This window comes from Camelus dromedarius, chromosome X (assembly GCF_036321535.1).
Source record: "Camelus dromedarius isolate mCamDro1 chromosome X, mCamDro1.pat, whole genome shotgun sequence".
Lineage (NCBI taxonomy): Eukaryota > Metazoa > Chordata > Mammalia > Artiodactyla > Camelidae > Camelus > Camelus dromedarius.
Genome location: NC_087472.1, coordinates 100718892 through 100738922, shown reverse-complemented (window position 1 = coordinate 100738922; position 20031 = coordinate 100718892). Strand labels below are relative to the sequence as shown.

The 20031-nt window shown below is 37.0% G+C and overlaps 1 protein-coding gene across 6 annotated transcripts in view; it reads left to right on the top strand.

Moving 5' to 3' along the window:
* The window catches only part of PPEF1 (protein phosphatase with EF-hand domain 1), a 124776-nt gene that overhangs the window by 41135 nt on the left and 63610 nt on the right, over positions 1–20031 (top strand). For 5 of the 6 annotated variants that reach the window (XM_031445793.2, XM_031445797.2, XM_031445790.2 and 2 more), the window contains 2 exons: positions 11771–11898; positions 14533–14593. In XM_031445793.2, the coding sequence (XP_031301653.1) occupies positions 11771–11898; positions 14533–14593 (189 nt within the window). Of the gene's footprint in view, positions 1–11770; positions 11899–14532; positions 14594–20031 lie in introns of those variants that run through there. The other variant, XM_064483362.1, reaches the window with a different exon arrangement.

Below are 20031 nucleotides of genomic sequence, written 5' to 3'. Positions count from 1 at the left end.
AGTTGTAAAAGAAGTTGGATCTAAGTTCTTTTCTGGTAGATGGAACAAGTTAAAGTTATCTGCTCAGATGGCTAAAGCATTCTTAATAATATTTGTGGGGAAGACCCTTAAAAGATGTTTTATTTGCCTAGGTTTCAAATGACCTTTCCACTTTTCCTTTACCTTCTGATAAGAATTACCTCCCTGAAGTTTGTAGAGCATTTACGTCTGAAAGGTACAGAAAAAGAATGCGAGTTCCTCCCAGAAGGATTTTGGTTTCCTAAGGCCAGAATTTTTACAATACTTACAAGCTTTTTGAGATAAATTGGGGAGTTTTGGGGATTGGTAAAAGGAATAGGTGGACTTTGAACTGCCTCTAGATCTGTATTTCCAGTTTTGCATAGATTTGTAAGATAGTTGCTCTCAGTTCCTCCAAGAATTCGGTTGCAGCCTCAATGACATAAGTTGATCCACCCATTCAACTACATTATTCTTAATTTGCTTTCTTTTTTGTATATATATGAGGAAGAAGATTTCTAAACAAGATGGAAATTAAAAGATTTCTATATTCAGGACTTAGCACTGTTTGCCTTTGGAAGGTTTTGGTAAATCCTTTCACAAAGGCTTTAGAAGATTTTTCTTTCCCTCTGGGTACATGGTTTCATTTTGGCTTAGGGGAGGAGGCCTAAAAAACGAAAAACATTCCTATCAGGCTCTGAATATCAGCTTCCAATTTCTGACTCATTTATGACCACAGATCTACTTAAAAAAGAAATCCTTTTAAATATCTAGTCAGTTTTCAGTTGGGATAAACAGTAAATATTTCTGGCAGTATTGAACAACCCCTTGGACTTAAGAGGCATCCCTCAAAGAGGGTGCAAAAGCTATTTTATTTTCTTCTCTTTTTGGGTACTATAGACAGAGATCTGGGAGAGCTGACTCTGGTAAGAATTCTCACCCTTACTGCCAGTTTTCCCAGGCTCCCATCTGCAGGCTCCAAGGGAGTATAAAGTAGAGGGTCTCTGCCAGCTGTCAAGGTTTTTAATTAATTTAATTTTAGTTTCCCTTAGCTGTTTAAGGGAATATCGTAGCAGTTTCCCAGAAAGTCCCTCAGAGTCTCATCAACTCTGAGAGGGGTCCATATGCGGACCTTCGTTCAAGAGTAGATATGGAGGTGTCTGTAAGGCCACCAACTTGGCAAGGTTTCATTTATAGTCTGGTAGTCTCTTTAGAGTGGAAAGACAATTTAGACAGAGGATTACTAGAATGAGTACTCAAATAAAGGAGGATAGAGGGGAGTAGTAGGAATTGCTTCTGGCTTATAGTCTTTTGTTTTAGATACCTCTTGTGTTTAATTTTTCATTAGCCTTTTTCAATGAATTTTTCAATGAAGCTATTTTGGAATCATGAAAGCTTTTGGAAGCTTCTACATACCAATTAAAATAGATGTCCCATTCTGTTTGTTTGATTTGGGAACCTCAGTTTCAAGTGCACTTCTTAAATGATCTTATCTAATTGGAATATCCCTAATGGCCACTGTAATTTCCCTGAGGGCTGGCAGCAGTTTGGTAGGATCCTTAGCTACAGATGGAGTTTAACCCACATTTCTGTCCAACCATATCTAGCTGCAAATGGGGTGCAACCCACATTTCTATTGGCTGTATTTTGGGGCCCCTAACCTGATGGTTCTCAGACTAAGTTCCCAGGATATGAAACAATGATCTGATCTAATTCTAGGTTGTTTTTAATAAGATTTTGTCATTTTTGTACTTACAACTTCCTGGACCATAGTTTTTAGACATAAAATAAGCAAGTGTGTCGGAAGGTGGCACACTTAACTCCTTAGAATTTAAGGATCCCACTTTTTAAAATTATTATCATTATTATTATTATTATTATTATTATTATTATTATTATTATTATTATTATTATTACTACTACTACTACTACTAAACCGCTGGGTTTCTCAGAGCCAAACTAATACCTAAGAGCAATGTGCTCCTGGATTGGCGATTGTGTGATGTTTTAAAATATACTTCACTGCACAGAAAATTTTGTTGAGGTTGGTGGTCAACCTAGTGTCACTCTAACCTATTCAGTGGCCAACTTATCTTAATATGGGAATCTTTTAGAATTGAGTGGCGAGCACAATAATAGCTTTCAAGTGCTCAACTGGTGCCCACCATTTTGTGCAGCTTTTTTTTTCTTTTTGGCTTCCAAGATTCCCCTTAGCAGTACCCTTTACCTACATGAATCAAAACAGACAAACGTACACCTCAACATAACAGCAGTAATCAAGAGATGTTACTGCAGACTGGACAAGAGAAGGCCCCATGTGCACCACTGTCAATTCCCAAATTGGAACTGGAGACTGGGGAAAGGACTAAACCAGCAGACCCCAAAATGTGGACTGTGGGCAGCGGCACAGCGTAGCCACCTCTGGGTGGCTGCTTGGCGCTCACTGGCTGCTGGGGGAATAAAAGTAAGGATTGTGAACTGGACTTGGTTTCCAAAAAGGGATATTATGTACTGGATAGCTAATTAGATCAAGAGCTTCGTGCAAAGACAGCAGAACTCAGAACTGAGAAGAAATTACCCACAGCCCTCAGAAATGATGAGAAAGAGAACTCAGAAGTATTTGTGGGTACCATGGCTGTGTTTCTCATTGTCCCCAGAACCATCAGAAGTCTCCTTCAGTCTCACCGCTGCCACCAAGTCTGTTAAAAAACAAAATTCAGCTGAGTAAATTTGAAGATCTAGTTGGCTTTTTTCAATAATTCATGAATGGGCCAGCATACCATCTAGAAAATAGAAAGGAGCTCCAAAAAGCTGCAGAAAAGGAGAGGTCTTTAAAGGCAGAAAGGGGTAGGACAAGAAGTCATAAACAAAAAGAAAGGATTATTTCAGGCAAGGTCATCCTCCTTTAGGGAAAGGCAGGGATCTATCAGGTGGATTACCTCAGTGGTGCTGGCCAGAAAATTCTTGGCTGGTTAAGATTACATTTCTAGGAGAGGCTAAAACTATAATTAGATTAGGTATTGTCTTGGTTTGCTGACATGGGGCTTAGCACAAGTGACTCCATTTTGGGCCTGTTGTCTCTTTTTTAACAAAACCAAATATTTCTTTAATTCTTGGAATAACATCTAGTTAATTTAGTTATTTAAAAATCCAACAATCAAGCCATTCACAACTGCCTGATGGATACCCTCCATTTACCCCCAGCCCCCCTCACTCCCAATGTTAAGGCCTTTACAATGCTGTATATTTAAATTTGAGACCTTCATGGAAAAACAATGAACCCCATTGTTTCATTTAATCTTTGTTGTTCTTTAAAGAATTTTCTGAAAGAAAATTTAAAGAGGCCCTTGCCATTCTTGTTACTGTTGTTGGAAGATTCTTGGCTATAACTGACATGAAGTAGTCTTTATTGGCACTGTGGAATCTAGCAGAAATCCCTGTGATCTGGGACCTCCTTCATTTTCCTCTTCAATGAAATGGGCCATCAGATAAGATGATCTTTGAAGTTCTTGTCACTCAAAGGACAAAGGGCTGTGTTTTATAGCTGCAGGTGCATGTGTAGGAGTGAGGGGCATTGATTTTCCCCTCCCGCCTCTCCTGCTCACGCCCTTGGCTGTTACCCAGTAACATTTTAACATGCTCAAGTGGCTTTCCTCTTTTTTCTTTTTGGGGAGGGGTTTTGGCCATTCTGCTTTGTTTTACCTCCAACTTCTTATTTTTAAAAATTGTAAACCTACAGAGAAGATTAAAGAATAATACAATGAACAACCCATACACTTTACCCAGACTCACCAGTTGCTAACTTTACCATTCTCTCTCCCCCCCACCCCTTGTTTCTCTCCAGCTCCATTTCCCTCTCTGTTTGAAAATAAGTTGTAGACATTATGATGTTAACCTCTGTATTCTTTAGCATTAATAGTCCTAAAAGCAGGGATATTTTCTTACATAACTAGAATACTATATCACCCTGAAAACATTTAACATTGATAGAGTAATGTTATCTGACATATAGTTCATATTCAGAATTTCCCAGTTGTGCACAATTGCCCTTTTGTAAATGTGTTTTCTTTGCCTTTGGAATAGAAGCCTTCCCTCACCCTCGCGTTCTCTCTGGTCACTCTCCTCTCTCTCCTCCCTTTCAGAGCTTGCTCCTGAAGTGTGCGTTCACACCACTGTCTCCTCCCTTCTCCTTTATCTCATCCCATGGAATATGATTTAGACACGTTCTTGAATGACCTTGAAATCCCACGGTGTATTTTCAGTATTTATTTTGCTTGACTCCCTGGCAGTACCTGGCTCTCCTGCACATTCTTGTCTTAAAAGAATCATGACCCTTAGCTTCAGTGATAGCATATTCTCCTGGTTTTCCTTTTATGTCTCTCAACTGTTTATGAGGGCTCCATTTTCTCCCAGCTTTTAAATATTGGGATTCCTCTGGGTTTCTCTTCGCCCTCTTATTTTGTCACAATAATGCTCTCCTTGCTTGCGTGACTTGACTCCCATGGCTTTCAATATCATCAATATGTCAAAACAACCAAATCTTTATTTTCAGCCTGCATTGTATACTAGAATCCCTGGTTTGTTGGCATCAATTGGGAATCATTTTAAACAAGTACTTTTCTTCATAAAGTACGTAAGTACTCCTTTCTTTATCTGAAATTATGATCCCTCTCAATAACAATTTTTAGTTAATTACTTACTTTTTAATATGATATTGTGTTGGCTTGAGGTTTATATAGGATTGATACTACAGACACATTTATTCCTTGCATGAAACTGGCAAACAAAAAGCCAAACAACCTTTTTGCTCTTTATACCAATTAAATTCATTTTCATCTTTTCCTCTTTTTGCTGTTTGATTAGTCTACCTCTGCTTTAGAAATGTCAAGTATTATGGACTCTGACATGGAATATTTAGATATGCACTCTAGAATCACGAGCCTTTAGAAGGTAAAAAGTACTACTGAAAGGATCTGAAGTCTTACTTGCTTATTTAAATGCTTTTTACCAGATTCCACCCTTGCCTAGATAATTCACAAAGAAGCCAGCTTTATAGTTGGATCCTGTTAATTGTTAAAAAAAAAATCCTGTTACAGACAGACGCATTACACTTCACTGTAAGAAAGGGCCGTCCCTCAGCCCCAGTTGCCTTGTTTTAGTGCGCTCTGTTTTATTGCAATTTGCAGATATTGTAGTTTTTACAAATTGAAGGTTTGTGGCAATCCTGTTGGCACCATTTTCCAACAGCATTTGCTCACTTCATGTCCCTGTGTCACATTTTGGTAATTCTCGCAATTTTGTAAACTTTTTGTTTTATTATATTTGTTACGATGATCTGTGATCAGCGATCCTTCATGTTACTTTTGTAATTGTTTTGGCATTTTTAGAAGTATTTTTTAATTAAGATATGTACATTTTTTTAGACATAATGCTATTGTACACTTAATAGGCTACAATATAGTATAAACATAACTTTTACGTGCATTAGGAAACAAAAAAATTCATGTTACTCTCTTTATTGCAATATTCATTATATTGTGGTGGTCTGGAACCTAACCTGAAATATCTCCAAGGTGTAGCTGTATTTACCATAATCAGAACAATTTTCTATATGATTATGGCTTTATATTGCATTATCTTTTTGGCAGCTGCAAAAGACAAAAATTTAATGCTGATCATATTTGACCTTGGGTGAATGAATGTGACGGTATCATTCAGATTAGTCATTCATAACAAGGGAGGCAGAAAACAGAATTGTAGTCAAGACATTTAATTTTTTTTCCTTAGTAGGGATTAATGGTCATTATTGAATTATTGAATAGAGCACATTTCCTACAAGAAAATATTTTAATGACTTAAAACAGTAATAAATCATCTATGTAGGTTAATTTCTTATACAATAGTAATTTTTAAAAATTGGTATCTTCATGATAATGATTCTTTTAGAAATGAATATGGTAGGAAGGTGACAGTTACTTGTAAACTGCTATTTTCCTGATTTTATTGCTTTAGCCTATTATTTTGGTAGTATATAGATAAAGCCTCATATTTTTCTGAGCTATGGTATAGCCAAGGATTACAGTTCTTAAGGAAACTTCCATAAGATGGCTTTATGTAATTTTTGTGTTGTTCCATTGCCCTGTTCAATAAAAGAGGGCTTTAAATGGGGGCATTTAAAATCCTAATGCTAATAAATGTACAAGGAATGAGTTAAAAAAATCACTATTTTTACAACCACCATAGAAATAGTTGATTTAAGCAAAACATCTTCAAAGGATGTTTTGAAGAACAGAATATATACATAGTCTCAAAGCATGTTCCTGCAAATTGTTTATTAATTTTGAAGGGAAAAAAATACATCTACAGTAGTGAATTTTAGGTGGATACCACCTTAACCAAGTGATCTAAGTTCATATCACCAGCAATGAGACAAATAAACATCTTGTGCCTCGTGATGTAATGCACTTGAGACCTATCACTTATTCCTGCCAAAATATAATAACAAAATATAATCACTGGAATCTAATCACAAGGAAATAGGAGATCCAAACTGAGGGATATTTTAAATAAGTGGCCTGTACTCTTGAAAAATTTCAGTGTCATTAAAGAGAAAGAAAGGCTAAGGACTTGTTCTAGAATACAGGAGACAAGAAATGATGGTGATGATGATGATGATGCTGATGCTGTGTGTGTAGATGTGTGTATATGTAGAGAGAGAAAGATAATGCATATGTAACAAAATATTAACAGTTATACTATTTCTACCATTTTCTGTTATGTTTGAAAAAATGTTTCAAAATAAAAAGTTAAAAATATCCTAATCCTGTACAACCTAAGACATGTTTGCCAAGTTTGTGGTGTCTGCAGTCTAGGTTTATGCCCTTTGGGGGTACCATTTGATAGCCCTTCCTTGTTTTTGCTATCCACTAACTTCCTCATTCGTTGTGCGCTCTGTGCCCCACGTCCTAGTATCATCTTAAGTATCTTTATCGTCATTGTATACATGGGGCTTAGCGGTAGAGGTGTGCTTAGCAAGCACAAGGTCCTGGGTTCAATCCCCTGTACCTCCACTAAAAAATAAAATAAAAAATTAATTTAAAAATATATTATATACGTGAATAACCCCAAACACTTTGGTGTCTCAGTTCCTGACCTCCTAAACTCCAGCAGCTCCTCCTCCGCTCTGCTTCAGCTGCTCACTCCCATTTCCTGGCCCCTGTGGCCGTCTGGATCAGCTCCACCTCTGTAATCTTCATGATTGTTATCCCATTCTTTGATCTCTCCATCTTCATTGAAACCTCTGGGCTTTAAACCCTTCCTACTGTCTCTGTCTCCCAGCCCTCTCTTGTCTACACCTTCTTCCCCATCCATTTCTCCCCATCTTCTATTGACTGGTCACTTGAACCAGTTAACATATCATATGCTGTAATCATACTTTAGGCCGTTTAAAGGAGAAGTAGTAGGTGAAATGTTTGTTCCTAGACTTACTGCTAGCAAATTTTGGCTACAGTTCCTTGATGGGAAAGCCAAGGATGTTAATGAATTGACTTGGACTTTTTTTTTTTACAAGGATAATTCAGATTTTTTTCTTTTGAGTAGCCTTTAGAATTTGTCTTTTTTGTCCAGAAGCTTTTGATTTGAGTGTTCACATTTACACATCCTACTTTGTCCTTTAATGGTTATTTCCAGCTTTGCTATAGGTAGGCTACAGCTGGGGCATTTAAAAAAATAGAGGGATGAATTAGAGTATTTTATAATCAGAAATGATCTTAGAAATCACATAATCCCACATTCTCATTGTTCACATAAGAAACTGAGGACCAGAGAGGTTAAGCAATTTGCCTGAGGTTACACAGTTGGCACCTGGCTGAGTAAGGACCAAAATGGAAATCTCCAGATTACAAATTCAGAACTTATCCTTATTATTCCATGTGGATGGGTTGGTGGGTGAGCGAGCATGTGCGTAAAGAAAAAGTCAAAGAAGTGACCTCTAATTCTTGCCCTTCTCTGACTGGAAGGCCAAAGATTTACAAGAATGATAACACTATGATCTCTTTTGTCATTTGGGAAAGTGATAGTTTTGTTTAAAATGTCTGTCATTGCTTGGAGACTGGGCCCATGCTTTATTTTCGTTTTCTTTTTGTTTAAGAGAAGTGCTTTCCAGGGACAAGGATGCTGTGTTGTGCCCTTGCTCTGCATGGATGCCAGAGTTTGTGGATGAGTGAGCCTCGGAGGGTCCCTGCCTTGCTTGCTGTCCAAGAAGCAGGTTTTGTGACCATTTCATTTCCACTGGGCATGTGCTTTTGAGCTGTTTTTCCAGTGAAATTGGAAGTCTCACTGGGACAGCTACCTCTAGCAGATGGCAGATATCTGTAAACAAAAGTAAGAACAATGAAAACTGTGGTCCCAGAGTTGAGCCATACCCAGTTCTCATCATGCTTTGAACAGCTGAGGTAATAGATGCTTTTCCTCCTTGTTGAAAGCTTTTTGCCACTAGATGGTTCATTTGAATTCATTTTAATCAGTTCTGTCACACTTGTGCCTCTCTTCCTGACTGGGTATCTGGCCCCTTAAAGTTACATTAAATATTCACTCATCCTGTTGTCTCCTCAAGAGGCCTCTGCTAGCAGAATTTCAAAAGCAGAGTCTTTAAGTGCCTTATCATTCTGAATATGAAACTTCTTATTTAGAGGACTGTCAAATAAACTCCTATTTGAAGAATCAAACCAAAGACTCAGCAGTTATAATGAAGAGAAACACAAGACACAAAATTTTAACTAAACAATAATTTCATTCATTCATTCATTCAGCAAGTATTTACTGAGCATCTACTACATTCCAGGGACTCTTCCAGACTCAGAGGATATAGTAGCTAACCCAGTGGACCAAAATCCCAGTCTTTATGGAGATTACATTCTAGTGAAAGGAGACAGACAGTAACAAATGAGTAAAACAGATGCTATATCAGATGGTGATAAGTGCTTGGAGAGAAAATAAAGAAGGAGATAGGCAATGGGGGGACGGGTGCCATTTTAAAAGGGGTGGTCAGTAAAGGCCTCACTGTGAAGGTGATGTTTGAGCCGGGTCTGTGGACTCTAAGGGAGCAAGCCCCATGGGTCCCGGTTGGCACGGCTCTTCTGCTCCTGAGATGGTAACCTGTTTGTTCAATGGTAGTTTGTTAAATTTTTAATAAAATGTTATGTATAATTAGGAAGTCTTTGGGGGTACTAGAAGTTGTTAGCTGGAATAGAGATAATTATCACCTTTTACTCCCTCTTTACTTTTTAAAAAAAGTATCTACTATTAATTGAGTGCTTCCTGTATGTTGGGCAATGTGCTAAGCATTTTATTTTAATCACTAAATCAGTTAATTAATATATTACTAATATGTATATAAACTCATTACTAGCATATTATTATGTATTATGACAATGGCCCTAGAAGTGATTCATTCATTCTTTCAGTCATTCAAGAAATATCTATTGCCAGGCCTTACCCCAGGTACTGGGAATACAGCAGTGAATAAAATAAAAGTCCCTGTTCTTGTGTAGCTTAGCTAATAGGGGAAGGTAGACAGTAAACACATAAACATGTGACTGTATAGAACGTCAGTAAAAAGTACTATGGAGAACAATAAAACAGGTAAAAAGTATAGGGGACATGAGGTGGGGAAGGGGTTGGGGGAGATACTGTTCTACATTATTATCTCATTTTTTATGACTGATTCCAAATGGCATGCTGGGTTGTATAACTTAGGGGTTATGAGTCCAGTTTCTGGAATTACAGAAATCTGGACTTGACTCTACATTCTCCCACTCACATGCAATGTGACCCCAAACAATTATTTCTGAGCCTCACTTTCCTTATCTGTAAAACAAGGATAATGACACTTCATAGGATCGTTGAGAGGGTCAAATCAGATCAAATCAAATCATCCACATAAAGCACCAAGCACAGTGCCTGGCACAAAGCAAATGCTCTGAATTTATTATTTGTTTTGCTCATTGACCTTTCACATGGACATTTAATTTCTTGCAAAATGCCATGATAATGGTTGCCACCAGAGAAAAGGACTCCATTAAAAAACAAGGACAACAGCAACAAAAAAACTGGCTTGGCAATAGAGAAACCACCTGTGCTGATCACAGAAAACCGGCCAGGTAACTTACTAAACCTGTGCTGTTGCTTGCTTCTAGAAACAAAAATAGAAGGCCCTTGGGACACACATGGCAATACTTGGTTTTTTTTGTTTGTTTTGTTTTCTGGATGGAATTAATGTGACAGGGAAGACAAGCCCTGATGAAACAGCAGGGCTAGAAGTGGGTCTAAGCTGTCCAACGAGTTTAGAGCTGGATGACCCAGATCATCAACTTGACGGGCAGAGTTGGGGGTCATGGAGCCAGTGACCCACCTCGGGTAGGGTCTGTCATATCTGGGCTCTACCCTTTGCCATTTTGCAGGTTTCTGCTTCAGAGGAGGATCCTCAGCTGGCTAGAGTGGCCCTGCTGTGGGTGAATGGGTTCTTAGAAATCAGTTGAGGTTTTAGAGGTCTGTGGTTGGTATGCCCAGCCCTGCGCTGCCTGTTTCCTTCTCCCTGCTGGAGAGGGTGCTGTGTGAACTCTGTGCCCAAGGAGCAATAAATAGCAGGATGTGGGTCAAAGTCCATTTGATCAGCCACTGCCCAAAGATTCAAAATCTCAATGTGGAAATCGAATAAGGACCCGAGCTGGAGCACCCAGGAAGTTGGAGGCTTGAGGCTTAAGCTGAACCTACTTTCCCCACCTGGATGGTACAGCTCATCAGGCAGGGTCTAGTCAGGAGGCCAAAACCACAGAGTGATTTGAACAGAGAACATTGAATATAAACAGCTATCACCTAGGTATCATGTTGTTACGGTGTAACTGAAAGGCTCCCTCTAAGGTGCAGTTGGCTCTTTATATTCATGGGTTCCACATCCATGTATTCAACCAACTGCAGATAGTAAATATTTGAAAAAAATTTTATTAGTTATTCCCTTTTATCCATATCCTCTATGCTCATTCATTCATTCCCCCCATAAATAACCAATCTATTGTTTTTAGTTTCTTTCCCTTACTATATATTCTTATGAAACATATATTATGGTTTTGTGTGTATGTTTTAAATTTATATAAAATGGTATCATGTTGTATTACATTCTGTCTCTAACTTTTTAATAACTGTTCTAACTGAGGCACGATGTTTTTAAGAGCCATCCTCATTGCTATCTATGGCTTCCAGTTGTGGCATAATACTCCACGATGTGCACCCACCGCAGTTAGGCTGTGTTGGTGTCAAACTCCCCACTGCCGCAAAGGAGCATTGTATCCCCGTATGTATCGTTTATGGACTGTGTGAGAATTGCTTTGGGGTATATAGTGAAGAATGGAATTGCTACTTCATATGCCTAAGTAGTGCCAGAGTACTATTATTATCCCCATTTTACAGTCGAGGAAACTGAGGCTTTGAGAGTTTTAATAACTTTCCCAGAATTACATAGACAGTAATTGGCAGGGTTAGGATTCAAATTCAGGCTCCAGAAATTCTGCTCTTAATGGCTATGTCATTATTCTCTGCGTATTTGAGACTTGAGGACATTTTACAAAAACATAAAGGTTAATCTCATTGTACTTTTTATGTTCTTAGAACGTGGGAACCCAAGTGGACTGATTTTTTTCTGAAACACCTACCTTCCCCTCCCCGTAGCTGCATTGTAACTGTTTTTCTTTGCCTTTCATATCCTGCGAATCTGCAGCACTTAAAGCCGCATTGGTCATCCAGAACTGGTACCGAGGTTACAGTGCTAGGTTGAAGACCAGACAGCGTTATGCTCTCACCATCTTCCAGTCTATCGAATATGCTGATGAACAAGGCCAATTGCAGGTCTGTTTTGCAAACTTGTCTCTTCTTTGGGTAAATGCTTCTCTTTGCCCCTTGTTATTGAAAAAATGAAAGTTTGGGTCCATTTTAAGCTGAGTTTACCTTGGTGAAAAACTTTTATAGAGGATGTAGTGACATTGTTTTGGAACTAGCTATTAAAAGAGAGTATGATGCGGAAAGAGGATGGTGTTTTTCAATTCTGAAGTTCATATTTTTAAAAGGGCTGCCAGATGTCTAGTTAACTAATAAAAATGGTCTTGTTCTATTTTTTGGTATGTACCCTAATAGGAAGTAAAGTTGTTACTTTATGAAGGAAAAAGATACTTTAAGGAGTTAAATAAATGGAAGAATTTCCTGGGAAAAAACATGAAAATTCTAGAAGAAAATATAGATGGGTGAAGACGGACTTTTTCAAGTGATATGTAAATCTAGCTTCAATGCTTATTAATAGAAAAAAAGTACTTTTAATAATAAAAAAGATCTTGGAAAGATCTACAATATAATTGTTAGTGAAAAAATCAACTTGTGGAATAATATGAAGAGTTTTCATCCCATATATGTGAAAGAAAATGAAACATACAGCAAAAGTCTGGGAAAAAGTATACAGTGAAATATTTACCATGGTTTTTTCTGGGGACAAGAGTGGTACTGGTGGGTAGAATTGGGTGGCAAGGGCCTTCTCATTTTCATTCCATATCATTTGTAGTTTTCAACAATTATGTGTTTATCTATAAATTTATTTATCATATAATCTTCAGAAATAAGAAAATTTAAAAAAAAATTAAAGAAATTGCTGGATTTATTCTTGGTAGTTATAAAAAATTATATCCTGTGATTCAGTCAGTTATTCCCATAGTTCACAGTGTTGACTGTCCTTTTAAGCACTATAGAATATAGTGATGGAGATAAAGGTGGAGTGAGCTCTTGAATTGATATACTTTATATACAAACATTCTGGTATTAGTACGTTCTTTAATGCCAAAGTCTTTTTTATAACAAATTTATTGAGATACAATTCACTCATTTAAAGTGAAAAATTCAGTGGTCTTTGGTATATTCCAAAAATGTGCAGTCATCACCACAATATATTTTTGAACATTTTCATCACCTCCCCTCCCAAAAAAAACCTCTATAGTCATTAGCAGTCACTCCACATTCCCACCCCTTGTCTGTCCTCTGGCAACTACTAATCTATTTTCTATCTTTAAGGATTTGCCTTTTCTGGCCATTTTGTATAAATGGAATCACACACTGTGTGATCCTTTGTAACTGACTGATTTCACTTAGCATCGTGTCTGCAAGTTTCATCCATGTTGTAGCATGTGTCAATACTTCATTCCTCTTTAGTGCTGAATATTATTCCATTGTATAGGTAATAGCACATTTTGTTTATCTATTCCTCAGTGGTAGATCATTTGGGTGGTTTCTAATTTTTTTTGGCTATTATGAATAATGCTGCTATGAATGTTTGTATGTTTTCCTGTGAGTGTATGTTTTCAGTTTCCTTGGGTATATACCTAGGAATGGAATTGCTGGGTCATCTGGTAACTCTAGGTTTAACTTTTTGAGTAATTGCTAAACTGTTTTCCAAAGCATCTATACCATTTATATTCCCACCAGCAGTGTATGAGGACTACAGTTTTGCCACATCTTTGCCAACACTTCTTATTTGTCTTTTTGATGATAGTCATCCTAGCGTGTGTGAAGTAGTATCTCATTGTAATTTCTGTTGACTCTTAATTGACAAACCCATCAACTGCATTAAAATTATACATTTTGATAGTTGTATGAAAAGTTTTCCTTTTCTTAACTCCCAGATCTACTCCCAGATTGGTAAGATTCCTTAATGTTCACTCTTCATGGGAGGCAGGGCTTGGAGAAAGAATTCTTTCTACTGTATACATGCAGGTCTTTGCAGATGATTGGTAGGCATAGAGGCAATATCTAGGTGATGGTTGGAATGCTGGTGAATTTCCATCTTTCCCTCCCTCCTTCCCTTCCTTCCTTCATTTCCCAAATATATTTGACATCTAAGAATATCCCTTAACTCGTAATCTCACCAACCAAAAGGAATAGAAGAGATCATAGTGAACAAAATCTAGTAGCTGTCTTAGGTTGTTTTCTAGAAGCAGAGTCTGAGACAGGGATTCTGGTACAAGTGACTTCCTGAGAGAGTGTTCTCAGGAAAAACCTACATATAAGGGAGCGAGGAAAGCAGGATAGTACAGGGGAAGAAACTAGGCAAAAATAGGGCTTTTGGAGAAGTCTAACCTCAGCCTGATCCCACTGGGAGCTCTGAACTGTGAAATGCGTCACAGTTTGTCCCACCCGGTGGCAATGGAGGTGGGGGTCTGGGCTCTGATACCCTTGCTTTAGTTACTCATTTTCTATGGACAGCTCCCCAGGAGGGGGAACATCTGATATCCTAAGCAACTCTGAGGAAGGTGCTGCCCATCTGCCAAAGGCAATCCTGGGGAGCAGGGGGGCAGGTAGAGGCGGGACCCATTAGCATCTATGGCAGCTGGGAGATGAGAGCCTCAGAAGAGTAAAGGGAACTTTGCATGGAACACCAACAGCATTTGCCACAGTAGCTGTTTGGGGTTCATTAACTGATAAATGTATTTTTATTTTGTCCAGCTATCCAACTTCTTCTCCTTCATGTTGGAAAACTATGCACATGTACACGAGAAAGATCCAGGTAAGTAAAAAGTTTTGTCTTTTGAAAAACAATCATTAAATATTGAATTGTCTTGTCAAGGAATGTTAACTTTGAAGATGGGAGAACAGTAAGAAATTAAAAAGATGCCCATCTGTCTTGTCTATGTAATACCAAACAACTGGTAAATCAATTCAACTGGCTTTTTCCCTCTCTGATTGGTATCAGCTAAATTGACCATTTAATATTTTCATTTTTATAAAACTGAATTAGATTTCATTCTGCATTAATTTGTTGAATACTTTCTCTGAACCACGATCTACTGATGTACGACAGTAGCTTAGTAAAGAGGATCTTATTTTTATCCATAGAACTTTTGTGCTGAGAGATCAAAATATCTTGAGTATTTCATGAAACAGATCTGGGGGAAATGGCAAATTAAACACAGTTGGCCCTATCATGTCTCTCTTTTCTGCATAGCTAGCTAAGTGTCTATCTGTCAGTCTGTCAGTCTGTCTGTCTGTCTATCTATCTATCTATCTATCATTTAGTCATTCTGAAATGACTAAAGAAATCATTTCAGATATAGGTAATATAGGTGTGGTTCAAATTTATTATAAATTTATAGTTATTCATAAGTCATGTATTTCTCCTGCAAATTAAGATTTGCCTATTGTTATTCTCAAGGTAGACACTTGACTTAAAAATTCATTTTTCTTCAATTTGGGCCAACCATTTTTTTGCCCTAGTTAAAAATGTTTATGGCATCTAAGAGCATCTTTTAATCTAGTGACTAATCAAAGTGGCAAAAGAATGGTATTTTAATGGTATACTCTGAGCTAAGTACATATGTATGAAACTAATGAAAGCATTTAATGATCTGTAGAAGCTTTCTGAATGGTGGAATAGCCAAACCTGAGGAGTGGGGAGTAGATGAAAGTGTGTATTTTGCCATTTTTTTTCTTTTAGATAATTACAATTTGAAGACAGTTGTTTGTGCTTCATGTTCCTTGGCAAAAATATTTCTAAGAGGAAGTATAATAATGATGAAATGAAACAGCACTCTTTCTGCTAATGAGTTAATATTTTAATCTGGGCTATGCATCAGAATCTCTTATGGAGAGTCATAGCCACAGATGGCTGGGTTCCAGCCCAAAGATATTTACTCAGGCTCTGTATTTTTAAAAATCTGCATTTAAAAAAACTCTGCAAGTGATTTAAGAATATTGTTAAAATTTTATCAAAGGCAGGGACAGTGGTTTACTCTTCTTATGTAAACTTTTCTGGAAGAAAAGTACACATATTGCAGGAAAGTACACAAATGAGTTTATGACTTAATACATTTTCTCAGAGTAAACATAGCCTTGTAACCTGCACCCAGAACAAGAAATAAAACATTATCAGAGCTACAGAAGCTTCCTTCTTGTCCCCCTCCAGTCACTATCCAATCCCTACACCCCCATCACTACTTTCCTGACTTGTACCTTCTAGATTAGTTTTGCTTGTTTTTGAACTTCTCTATATAAATGAAAGTAGAGAGTTTTAAGTCTTGCTTCTTTTACTTAACATCGTATTTCTGAGAGTCATCCATTTGGTCATTTTTATTGATGAATAATATTCCATTTTATGAATATATCAAAATTTATCTATTCAGTTGTTTATGGACATTTGAGTTGTTTTCAGTTTGGGTAATTTAAGTGTTTTACTATGCACATTCTTGTACATGTCCTTTTTAGTAAACATATGTATTCTTTTCTTTTGCTATGTATTCATTTTCAGTTGTCTGTTGCTATGTAACAAACCACCCCAAAATTTAGTGCTTAAAAACAACAGCCATTTTATTGCTTGTGATTCTGTGGGTCAGACATTTGAACAGAGCTCAGTGTGGATGGCTTGTCTTTGTTGCACGTGGTGTCAGATGGGCTCACTCAACCTAGCTGGGCTGAGGAGGGAGGTCCAAATGGTTTTACTCACATGTCTGGGACTTTGGTGTTGGCCGTGAACTTGGACATCTCCCTTCTCCTCATGTAGCCTCTCTGTCTAACAGAATATCCTGGACTTCTTTACATGGCAGCTGGGTCCCAAGAGGGCAAAGGCAGATGCTGCAAAGCCTCTTTAGGCCTCGGCTCTGGAACTCACACAAAGTCAGTTCTGCCATATTCTATTGGTCAAAGCAAGTCGCAAGGCTAGCCACAGATTCAAAGGGGTTAGGAAAGATCCATCTCTTCCAGGGAGCAGTAGCAGCATTATAGTGTAAAAGGATATGAATACAAGGAGGCATGATTTATTGGGGGCCATTATTATAAAGATTTACCATAACCCAGAAAAGGAAGTTTGGGGTTATAGGACATGCATATGTTTAGCTTTACTACATACTGATAAGCAGTTTTACAAAATTTGTGTACCAAGTTATACTGCCAACAGTGTATGAGAGTTCCACTTGTTCCATATCCTTGTCAATATGTGGAATTGCCAGTCCTTTTCATTTTAGCCATTCTGGTAGGTATGTAGTAGTATCACATTTCTGCTCTAATTTGCATTTCCCCGGTGAACAGTGAAGTTGCTCACCTGTTTGAATGCTTAACAGTCACATGAACATCCCATTTGGCAAAGTGCCTGTTCAGGTCTTTTGCCCATTTTTCTATTGGATTATCTGTCTTTTTCTTACCAATTTGTAAGTATTCTAAATATGAGAATATGAATCTTTATTAGATAAATTTATTGCAGATATCTTCTCCTAGCCTTTGGCTTTATCCATCCCCCAGTCCTTAATCTTTAAATGATGCTTTTTGATGAACAGACATTCTTGATTTTAATATAGTACAATTTTTTTTCTTTTATGATTATTGCTTTGAATATCCTGCTTAAGAAGTTTTTGTCTGATGTGTGTGTGTGTGTGTGTGTATGCTCATTTGTACAAAAGTAAATATAGGAGAAACCTACAGGGTAAATCAGAAAGTCATGGCATTATTTATCTACAGAGAATGGAGGAATGAGTGGGAGCAGGGCAGAGAGAATGGGAGAATAGGGATTGGGTAAGAGGGATGAGGGGAGAGTGAAACTTCTCTGTGAATACCTTTTTGTACTTCTAACTTTTAGAACTGTGATAATGTTTCACATCCCTAAAAAAAAAATTAATTAACTAGGAAGAGAGAGAATATGATTCCAAAATAGACTACAGTACTGTGGCAAATAAACTTAATTATATTACATGTAAATAACAGTCACCCAAAGGAGGTGGGGAAGAAACAAACTAGCCTAAGTGATATTGGAAAATAGCATTTGTAACCATAATGTGCCTTCATGAGATTTCATTTTTATTTATCTTGTGTGAGGTTTGCTGAGCTTCTGTTATGTCTAAGTTGATATTTTTGGTCAGGTTTAGGAAATTTTCACCTATTAATTATTCAAAATGTCTTTCTTTTCAAGTCTAAGTATTTTTTTCTTTGGGGATCCTTCTGCTTTTAAACTTAGATGGCCCTGAAATATTTAAAATGTGGATTACTATGCCTGCTTTTCTAGATTTTTTTTATGGTTTGACTCTGAAAAATTTTAACATTTCATAAGTTTTGAGTTTTTTATAGTAAACTAAAAGAGGAAATTTTGATGCCTAGTGGTTGAGAACAATTGAAAAATACAACTACAGAGAAAATTTCCGAGTAGTTAACCGATTTTTCCCACAATGTTTATTTCATAATGTATCTTTTCACCCATGATTTATAGTGCCTCCTTCATAATATATTAATTTAAAAATATATAATAGGGCATATTTCTGGGCTGTCTATTCTGTATATATCTCTGTTATATAGAATCCTAGAATCATACTGATTTAGTTATTGTATGTATCAGAAAAAGAGATTTACAAATTATTGCTGTAGGTCGATTTCACTTTTTAAATTTTTTCCAGTTTTATTAAAATATAATTGACATATAACATGTAATTTTAAGGTGTATAATATAATTATTTTATATATGTATATATATTGCAAAATGATAAAGTAAGTTAACACATACATCAATTCACAGTTACAATTTTTGTGTGTGTGATGAGAGCTTTTAAAATGTACTCTCTTAGCAACTTTCAAATATACAATAGAGTATTGTTGACTAGAGTCACCATTCTGTACCTTATTGTAGGTTGCTTTCTGATGGCCCTTCTTGGTGGGAAGGTTCCAGACAACCTCCACCTAGGCCTCTTTGGCAGAAGTGCTGTGACCCCTAAGCAGGGTATATTTAGGGACCAGAAGGTCATTTAACAGTTCCAGATACCAGGACCAGATTAATGGTTTTAACTCTAAGGCATGGAGTGTGTTGAGACATTCTGGCTGTTTCAGAGGTAAGAGGTGACCTGGAAGCAGTTCATCTACATGTCCTACTACTTGCTCAAAGCCAATTCATAGGACCTGATGGAGAGACTCCACTCATCCATTCCCCAGTCTGCTTTTTCACATCAACCTCCTTCCACAAGTAGTAAGCCAAAGCTGCTATCATAGCAACAGGTTTAAACAGAGACTGGTGGAAGTGGGGAATGGGATGGACTGTTTGCAAGTGTTTTTGATTTTTTTCTGCTTCTCTGATGAGTCAGAATGTCCCATCAAACTGTGTGTTTTATATTTTTTGTTGCTATGGCGAATAGGATATTTTCCCCATTTTATCACCCTAATGGTTATTGGTAGTATTCGGTAAAGCTTTTGGTTTATGTCTATTTATTTTGTATTGTGCCACTATTGAACAATAACATTAATGAAATAATAATTTATTATTATTACTGATATTTATTAAATGCCAAGCGCCATGTCTTTAAGTGCTTTAAATATATCATCTCATGTATTCTTCATGACAAACCAATGGAATTAGTATTATCATCCCCGTTTTGTGGATGAGAATACTGAGGTTTATAAGGTAACCTCCCGAGGTTATTCATCTTACCAGTGGTGAAGCTGTGATTCAAACCACTGTGATTAACCTCTGTATTATTTTAATTCTCCTATTAATTCTGAGAGTTTTTCAATTGATTTTCTGGAGTGTAGATAGTTAATCACATGGGTCACAGGTAACTTTATTTTTATATTTTTCTATCCAATAGTCACTGCTCTTATTTTGGCTTCATGTTTTATTGCATTTGCCGGAGATAGCAGAACAGAGTTAAAATGAAACAGTGAAAGTGTTTTGTTAAAAGACTTAATGGGAAAACCATTATTGTTGATTTAAATTTTTAAAAATATGGTAAGGTATGTTAAAGAAGTATCCTTCCATTCCTAGTTTTCTGAGTTTTTTAAAAATTTGAAATAGGTGTTGAATTTTATGAAATGTCATTTTGGCATCCATTGAATTTATTGTATGGACAATGGTGGTTTTAATCCAAATTCATAATTGAGAAATGAAATGACTATAAACATGATTCAATTGGTGCGTTTCTTTTTCCAGTAATATCTGGAGCTCATTTTCAAAGTGACATGTGGGTGGTAGAGGCAGAAATT